Genomic DNA, 10202 nt, shown 5'->3' with positions numbered 1-10202 from the left:
TTGATTCACTTATCTTAGAAGCCTTTCTTGTATTTGTATTCTCCTTGGATTACAAAGTATGGCCTGGCTACACGAAACCATGCAGAAAGATACCAATTAAACATAAAGGCACACCAGCTTTCTTCAACAACTTGGGAAATTTGCTTCCTTCTTTAAACACAAGAAGCTAAACTCTAGTAATTCTCTGCAGTGGATGTCAGAGTATGAGAGAAAAGGCCCATATGAAGAAGTGTCTCCAACCACCCGGGTCATTGTGATCCACCCAAATTGAGAACCATATGAGAATGTGAACCACCCAAATTGTTAGTCCATTGTGGTTGGAGAGCATTGCTTGTAAATTCGACCTCTTGGTTCAGTTGGTCACCATCCAATCAAAGGTGGAATTGGACAGTTAGGATCTTCAAATCAGTCCCATTTTTGACCCATGCTAAGCTAAAAATGGGCCCCATGGTTTGGAGAATATGGATGGCACAAGTATATTGCACAATTACTGTGGATGTGATGCGCACGTCTAGACTTCTAATCTGTTGTGGTAGCACTTGTTCATCAACTCTTCTAAATGTATAAAAAATATGCTGGCCATTGTGTATCGTATTCTCTTTAGTGAAGGATTACAATCGCAGAAGACGTGGAGCTGTTTGTGTGTGTAATTTGATTCAGACAATGGGAACAGGCGAGTGAAGTTGGAAGAGATCAGAGTCTGGCAGGTTTAAAGGAGGGAGGGAGAGGGGGCTGTAAGTGGAACTTCCCCTCCTCATCTCTTTCATTGTCACCAGAGCAGCCACTGTATTTCTGAAAATGCTCTGTTCAGCTACCACTGTTGTCCTTTCCTTCTCCTCTTCTCTTCTTTCCCCTTCCTCCGTGATTGGGAACACCAATTCCATGGTGCGCTCGCATTCCTTCACCAGCTTCGAAACAAGGTCTGTTGTGAAGAATGGCTGCTGCAGCACTGTCTTGATGAATGGCAGACGCAGCAGAGCTCCAGTCCGCTTGTCGTACTTCTTCAAGATCTTAACCAGCCCTGCATTCACCAGACGATTAAACATGCTAGTCATGAATGCATAGCCTATGATGATGGTCCTTTGGCATGTTGGATCAGGACTCGTGTTCCTTGTCGAACGACTGACGCATGTAATGTGGAGCAGCTGATCCCAATTGTACATCTAGTGGGTCGTATCTATGGATTAGACTTGAGAATCATGCTCAATTTCCTGTCCTACCCATATGAACAGTTGGACAGAAATGGGTGGCAAAAAAATGGAAGTTGTTAACAGTCCACAGTCAAGAGAGAAGATCCTCAGGCCACCCTTGGATAAGCCTAATGTAAATATACAGGCCGTCTGGATTTACTGTCACACCTGCCACCTAACAGGTATGTGCCTTTATTGATCTGGCAACCCCAATTTGAACGGTGCGGGCTACTCGATCATTTACATTTAGAAGTGATAATAAACAGCAATGAGTATATAATACAAGCAGTGCAGAACCTGTATAGTTGATGTTACTGTAGTTCTCGAGGAGCACCATTTCTCCATGGAAATTGACAATGTCTTTTCTGATCTTTCGCATCTCCTCTCTATAATCTGCATCCAATGGCCTAATGCTGGTGGGCCCCAAGGTAGCCACCACGCTCTGAATCCTCTCTTGTAACTCCTGTATCAAGAGCACCACCAATGTTTTTGCTTCTCTTTATCAATCAAGACGAGCAACAACAAATATCAATTTGAAAATGAGATGATTTTGCAATGCACTTGCCAATGTGGCACACGCCCAAGATCTGGGCCATGAATCAGGTGGGGACCACTGTGAACATATAATCGAGTGATTGATACACAATTTACAATTTTGGCCCACCTAACAAATGGACTTCAATTTTTATTTTATTTTTTAAAAAAAATGTGGGCATGTTCATGTTGGTCCCGACCTGATAAGCAGCTTCTCCTAACATGAATTGAATCAGCATTTTCTTTTGTTAGAGAAAGTTATGGATGAACGGTGAAAAGGAAGCCATATATAACATATATATATACTTTCTGGCGTATGATGAAGTCTTCTTCTTGCTCCATGAAGAAGGCATTGAACTTGTTGATCTCAGCATTCAGCAAGTAAATGAATTCAGCTTCTGCCATTTGGGAGGGAGAAGCTGAAGAGATGAGACGGATGAGCTTCTTCAGCTCCTTGTAGTCCAGGAACTTGTCTCGCCATTCCGGTAGAGTCTCCTCGATTTGGCGTTTCAAACGCTTTCCGAATTTCATGCTTCTCACCTAATTACACATTAACAAACGAGCACGAGCACAAACAGATTGCAGAGGAATGGAAGAGAGGAGACTTTAGTTCATTAAAAGGACGGGTTTTTTAATATATTTTCGAGGACTAAACGGGCATTTGTTTAAATGGGAGTCATTTGATACTCTAGGCGCTTGGTGCACAGGCACTCAGAAATTGTATGCGTAGCATACATTAACTCACATTAAACTAACTAAATTTACAACTTACGCTTACTAACTAATAGTTACAAGATGAGATTTTGTCTAGGGATGGCTTATTCGGGGACAATTGCTTGTTGAAATATGATCGTTGGATTTTTTTCATTTTAACCGTCCAATAAACGTCCACTAATTGGATGGTCTTTTTAAACAAATAAGTGTTAATTTTGGGTCATGATACAACTAAGCTAGGACCTACAATTTGGACAGTTAGATTTGAATTGCATGTATTCCACATATGCAGCTTATAAGTAATTTATAAGTGCCTGCGTATTGTCCATCACACAATCTGCCAGAGTATAAAGTTTTTCACTTGTTTAAATGCGGGTCGAGGGAGGTACGAATATTTAGGAGCATATGCGATGCGTGGTGTGAAGGGTCGGTAAAACTTTGAGAATGTTGAAATTAAAAACATTCCTACGCATATTCCTTTTTTCATCTCAAGCTATCCACCCTCATCAGCCATTGATATCCATATGGGGGTATTGCTGCATCATTTGAACCGTCCATCTTGTAGGTTGTAATGCCAGTGCTATAGCTTCCAAAATTCAGTGTAAACGGATGCTTATGACCATCGGAATGTGTTATGATGAATGTTGAGCGTCGAAATTAAATCTGAGTGGTACATATTTAAGTGGCCGATTCATCTTCATCACGATCATTTGATCTTCGATGATATGGAACAAATGATGGACGGTTCTGATCATCTCTCCGTGTCTGCATGTGGACCCACCAGGAGACATTTGGTTGGTTGCGACTTGGACATAACGATCTCGGTTGTATGGTTGAGAAGGGGAAAGAGTAGATTCCGTCGAATCTCCGAATTATTTTGATTCTAGAAATGCGATTTGGTCTTTCTGCATAGTTCTGATTTTGAAAGTGAAGTCTTAGAGAGACAATTGCCAAAACTACGCGGTTTTGGGGACCAGAGTATGGTGTTTCCCGGGTAACACCCTAGTGTGTGTTACGCTTACCGTGTGGGAACATATTGATGATATTTTTGTATATCCATTCCGTCCACTTGTTTTCTCATATCATTTTAAGACATGAACCCAAAACTTAAGCAGGTATAAATCTTAGTTGGACCCACACCTGGAAACAGCAGTGAATGACCATTAAAAGATTTCTGGGGATCATAAATTCTTTGGATCAATATGATATTTATATTTTCCCTTCATCCAGGTATGATTGGCCTTATCAATGGGTTGGATGGAAAATAAACATTCCAGTGGGCATTACTATGGGGCCGAGAAAGTTTTTAAAGGTGAGCATTCAATCACCACTGCTTCCTATGCTATCGTCCTTACTCTTGCTCGGGTGGCAGACTCCTGAAGAGTTTCAACTCCCGGTCAAAGGTTCGAGTACCCATGGGTGGTGAAATTCCACTAGCGTGGGTGTGTAAAAAGAGAGGACACTGGCTATGGCTACGGATTATAACCGTAGCCATAATCATAGTATATGCAACTTCCTCTTTCTCTTTTTATTTTTATTTTTATTTTTTTAATTTTATTTTTTACATGGAGAAATTTATTCTACCTACATTTTTCTCTAATACATATTTATATAAATATGTATATATAAGCATATAAAAGAAAATTTCTCTCTCTCTCTCTTTTTTTTTTTTTTTTTTCATTTCTTTCTTCATTCATTTAACAAAAATATCTTCTAAACCAAAATTAGTTACTTGACGTAACACATATGATTTTGGGTAGGAGAAGCTACTTTAGCCAACCAACTTAGTTATTTTATAAGATTCCATCAGGTCGATGGTCGAAAATCCATTTCATTCACGTCGCGGTCAATATTCATTTCACGGTTAATTCCCTTCACTTCACAGTGAATTCCATGCATTTCGTGATCAATTCCCTTCAATTCACGGTCAATTCCATGCATTTCACGGTCAATTCCCTTCAATCGCTTCACTTGATGGTCAATTCCCTTCACTGCACTGTCAATTCGCTTCACTTGACGGTCAATTCCCTTCACTTCACAGTCATTTCCATGCATTTCACGGTCAATTCCGGTGATTCCGCTTTACTTCATAGTCATTTCCATGCATTTCATGATCAATTCCCTTCACTTTACTGTCAATTCCATGCATTTCACGATCAATTCCCTTCACTTCACTATCATTTCCATGCATTTCACGGTTAATTTCGGCGATTCCGCTTCACTACACGGTCATTTTCATGCATTTCACGATCAATTCCCTTCACTTCACGGTCATGTCCATGCATTTCATGGTCAATTTCGGCAATTCCACTTCACTTCACAGTCATTTCCATGCATTTCACAGTCAATTCCCTTAACTTCACGGTCAATTCCATGCATTTCACAGTCAATTATGGCGATTCTCCTTCACTTCACGGTCATTTCCATGCGTTTCATGGTCAATTCCCTTCACTTCACGGTCATTTCCATGCGTTTCATGGTCAATTCCCTTCACTTCACGGTCATTTCCATGCATTTCACAGTCAATTCCCTTCACTTCACGGTCAATTCCATGCATTTCACGGTCAATTCCCTTGACTTCACGGTCAATTCCATGCATTCACGGTCAATTACGATGATTTCGCTTCACTTCACGGTCATTTCCATGCATTTCACGGTCAATTCCCTTCACTTCATGGTCATTTTGATCCATTTCACGGTTAATTCCCTTCACTTCACGATCAATTCCATGCCTTTTAAGGTCAATTACGGCGATTCCCCTTCACTTCACGGTCATTTCCATGCATTTCATGGTCAATTACGGCGATTCCCCTTCACTTCACGGTCATTTCCATGCATTTCACGGTCAATTCCCTTTACTTCATGGTCATTTCCATATACTTCACAGTCAATTTCGACGATTTTGCTTCACTTCACGGTCATTTCCATGCATTTCACAGTCAATTCCGGCGATTTCTCTTCACTTCACGGTCATTTCCATGCATTTCACGGTCAATTCCCTTCACTTCACGGTCATTTCCATGCATTTCATGGCCAATTCAAGAAGTGAAGAGAATTGACCGTGAAATGCATGGAATTGTCCATGAAATGAAGGGAATTGACAATGAAATGCATGGAAATGACCATGAAGTGAAGGAGAATCACCGCAATTGACTGTGAAATGCATGGAATTGACCGTGAAGTGAAGGGAATTAACTGTGAAATGCATGGAAATGACCATGAAGTAAAGTGAAGGGAATTGACCGTTAAATGCATGGAAATGATCGTGAAGTGAAGCAGAATCGCCGGAATTGACCATGAAATGCACGAAAATGATCGTGAAGTGAAGGGAATTGACCGTGAAATGCATGGAATTGACTGTGAAGTGAAGGGGAATAGCCGGAATTGACTGTGAAATGCATGGAATTGATCGTGAAGTGAAGCGAGTTGACCGTGAAATGCACGGAATTGACCGTGAAGTGAAGGGAATGTACTGTGAAATGCATGGAATTGACCATGAAGTGAAGGGAATTGACAGTGAAATTTATGGAAATGACCGTGAAGTGAAGCAGAATCGCCGGAATAGACCGTGAAATGCATGGAAATGACCGCTAAGTGATGGGAATTGATTGTGAAATGCATGGAATTAATTGTGAAGTGAAGGGGAATCACCGGAATTGACCATGAAATGCATGGAATTGACCGTTAAGTGAAGTGAATTGACCGTAAAATGTACAAAATTGACCGTGAAGTGAAAGGAATTGACTGTGAAGTGTATGGAATTGACTGTGAAGTGAAGGGAATTGATCGTGAAATGCATGAAATTGACCGTGAAGTGAAGGGAATTGATCATGAAATGCATGGAATTCACCGTGAAGTGAAGGGAATTGACCGTGAAATGAATTGAGTTGACCGCGAAGTGTATGAAATTGACCGTGAAGTAAATGAAATGAATGAAATTGACCGCGAAGTGAATGAAATGGATTTTCGACCATCGACCTGATAGAATTTTGGAAAAAAACCAGGTTCGTTGGCTAAAGTAGCTTCTCGTACTCCAAAATCATATGCGGTATGCCAAGTAACTAATATTGGTTTAGAAGATATTCTTGTTAAATGAATAAAGAAAGAAATGAAAGAAAAGTGAGAAATTTTTTTTATTTACTTATATATACATATTTATATAAATATGTATAGGAGAAAAATGTAGGTAGAATAAATTTCTCCATGTAAATAAAAAAAATTACAAAATAAAAAGAGAAAAAACGTGGATAGCACTACAGTTATAATCCGTAGCTATAGGCCCAACTCTGACCTGACTACTGGACCTTTTTCTTGTAGTAATCCCCACCAATTTTTGTGGGTCCCATTATGAGGTATTTGTTATATCCAAACCGTCCATCTATTTGGCCAACCTGTATTAATGCTTGAGACGAAAAATAAGATAGATCTAGCTATCAAGTGGACCACACTGTGAAAGGTAGTGGAGTATTAAACGTCTACCATTGAAACCCTTTTAGGGTATAGAAGTTTTGGATCATTATGAAATTTGTTTTTCCTCTTCATCTAGGTCTTTGTGACCTTATCAATAGATTAGATGGAAAATAAATGTTATGGTGGGCCCTACGAAAGTTTCAACCGTGAAAATCAATTTTGCACTACTCCTTATGGTGTGATCCAGTTGATCTTTGGATATAATTTTTTCTTTTTTTTGATAATGCTCCGAAATGATCTGGAAATATGGATGAACGTTGTAGATATAATAAATACACAACTGTGGGGCCACGTAACTTTGATCTCTTTTGAACCGTTGGTACAACTCGGAGTTCGAGGAGCGTCAGCGCTCGTCTTCGAGCACCAGCCGATCCGCATGAACGAAAAGGCAGGGGCATTTTCGACCTAGAAAGCTGTCCGTACAACTGGGGCTTATTCTGGTGAGGTCAAAAGAAGTGGGCACGAAAAGATAAATGGGCCATAAATGGGTCGTACAGTGGTAAATTTCCCCTGAAGATTTGGATCTGCTTAATTTTCTGCATCACCTCTTAGAATGATACGGAAAACGTCTGGACAGCATGATATGCAAAAACAAATCATCAAGTTGGGTCCATGGTAAGGGTAACACCTAATCCACTACTGCGGTTTGCGGCGACCCCAACACCAGCAAGATAGCTGGTGTCAAAGCTCTGTGGGCCCACCATTTTATATATATACATATACGGAAACGCTCACCTGCGAACCAGTTCGTATGTACTTCATACGAACTTTTTTGAGAACCCATCATAAGTGATGTGGATCTAAAATCTGAACCGTTCATGTGAAGCAGCACCTCGTCAAACCCCTCGGGACCAAGCTTTACTTTGATCTAAAACTTTGATGAGCCATGAAAAATGAAAACAATTTTCTCCCTTGATTTGCATTTATCTTTGTTATGGCCCACCAGAATTTTAGATCAAGGTAAAAATTTGTCACAGAGGTTTTAATGGGATTCTGCATCACATGGACCGTTCAGATTAGACACTCATGACACGTGTGCAAAGGTGCACACGTGCATAGGTGCGCAGGGGAGCATGACTCTCTCTCTCTCTCTCTCTCTCTCTCTACATATATATATATATATATATATATAATGTATGTGTATTGTCCATGCCTTTCATTCCTTTTTTAAGTTCATTTTAATGAGTGAGCTTAAAAAATAGGCAGATCCAAGGCTTACTTAAACCACACCACGGGAGGCAGCGATGATTGAATGCTTGAAGTTGAAAACTTCTTAGGCCCATCATAATATTTATTTGCCATTTAACCTGTTGATAAGGTCATGTAACGATGGATAAGGCAAACCAGAAATATCAACTAGGTCCAAAACTTATATGGCTCCTCAGAAATTTTCAACTGAAAGTATTTCTTCCCCATTGTGTAGCGTCGTCTACATGAGCTTTGGATCTGCATAAGTTTTGGGCTCCTGCCCTGAAATGAGGTAACAAAATGTATCACACATAAATCGTGCTGGGGCCATAGAGCTTCGACACCCGCTATTTGGCTGGTGTTAGGTCACTACCCAAACTGGGAGTGAATTACGTTTGAAGGCCCTACCGTGGTGAGATTTGATGGGGCACGTCTGTATGAGAGATGGACTACATAAAGCATGTTTGAGATGGACAAGGATTGCTATGCCCAGGCACAACAAATTACTATGGTCAGCGTTGGGATGCAACAAGTTTTAATACCATTTGTTGGGCGTGGAAGTAACCTCGGATCAAATTAAACAATGCAATATAGAAAGAAAAAAATTCAGACAACCACAAAGAACACTAGATTTTATAGGAAAAACCCTCGCAGGAAAAAAACACGACACAAAGTGACGATCAATCCATTATGAACAGAAGAGTACAAGAGATGGAACAACTTACAGATGAAATCTCTAGTTTTCTCTCTTCCAAACTCTTGAATTTGTCCGAGCTCTATTAGCCTTAGCTTTAATCGTGATTAACAAAGAGTATTTATACACCCCGTACCCTATTAGAAATAAAACCCACACATACACATTTCGATTCAGATCGGATATAACATTTGGTCAGATCAGATAAAACTGACGTTCCTTGGTCCGATCGAGTGTTGAACCGAAATTGCGCAAAACATCACAATGAGCAAAGAGCCAAAAATGAAAAATTTCAGTTGGATCGATAGAGGCATTTGTCGAACTGAAAATTGTCTTTTCTACATAAGATTAGAGACACTTGATCAATAATCTCCATTGTGGCTTTAATTCTCCAGCTTATTGCTCCAAGTTACTATTACTATCTCTACAATAGTAACACCATTGTCACGCCCCAAATTCGGAACCCAGGCCTTACTACTTCCCAAGTCCCGAACTCGAGTCGCGACAACTTCCTTGCTACTCGGCGGATTTGGCAAATAGTTAGCGAACTTCCCGAATGTCAAACCCAACTCATGGCGGGGGAGTTTTTTTTTTTTTTGAATGGTTAATCTGATTAGGTTACACATTTTATACATGATATCAATGCATATTTAAGAAATGAAACTGTTCGACATGACACACATATGATGGTATACTAACTCAACAATGAGAGAGAAGAGATAACAAATCTACTATAAATCCTGCATGCACCATGCTACTAAATATATCCTGAAAAAGTTAAATCATCAGTATGAGCAAACCACAACTCTTGAGTTTACTGCGTGTTGGAAGTAAAACACGGCTTATCAGGCACTCCCGTAAAGACATCCAAAACAACCACATGCATATTATCAACCAAGCATGTTATCATAGGTGAGCATGTTATTAATTTTAGGCATACTACTCGGACGAACGATCATGAATAATGAGAATAGCCAATTATTATGTACAAGATAAATAAATTCCATATTCCACTCTAGAGTATGCGATGGAAAAGGAATAACAAAGTTAGTGTGTGTAGTCAGGATGATAGTACACTATATCACAAGCCGTGGGGTTCATCACAAGGGACTTCTATTCAAACCAATCTCACACCTGATTTGGATAGTTACGCTCAATGTGGTAAACTCCTGATCTTAAGTTAGTCGCATACCTAACCGAAATCGTGGTAATTGCGAAGGTGCACATAATGATTTGGTTACGCACCACTAGCCTGAGTGGATAGTAGATGAATGAATGCATGAGTCAAATGCTGAATATGCAAGTCCTATTCAGTAAGTCCACATTTCAGCATAGTTCATATCTGGAAATATTACTGGGGTCTAGTACACTTCCGACACTAGTTTCCGCTCATCTCACGTAAGACTAAGCGA

At 40.0% G+C, this 10202-nt stretch overlaps 1 protein-coding gene across 1 annotated transcript; it reads right to left on the bottom strand.

The window, feature by feature from the left end:
• LOC131251288 (SPX domain-containing protein 3) lies at window positions 1-2335 on the bottom strand. The gene is made up of 3 exons (XM_058251914.1): window positions 2031-2335; window positions 1488-1653; window positions 1-1021 (listed from the first exon to the last, which is right to left on the bottom strand). Exons 1-3 carry the CDS (start codon window positions 2253-2255, stop codon window positions 657-659), a joined length of 756 nt encoding a protein of 251 aa, XP_058107897.1. The 5' UTR covers window positions 2256-2335; the 3' UTR covers window positions 1-656.
• Between the last annotated feature and the right edge of the window lie 7867 nt (window positions 2336-10202).

The sequence above is a fragment of the Magnolia sinica genome, chromosome 7 (assembly GCF_029962835.1).
Source record: "Magnolia sinica isolate HGM2019 chromosome 7, MsV1, whole genome shotgun sequence".
In the NCBI taxonomy this organism is placed as follows: Eukaryota; Viridiplantae; Streptophyta; class Magnoliopsida; order Magnoliales; family Magnoliaceae; genus Magnolia; species Magnolia sinica.
This window is presented reverse-complemented; position numbering and strand designations above follow the sequence as displayed.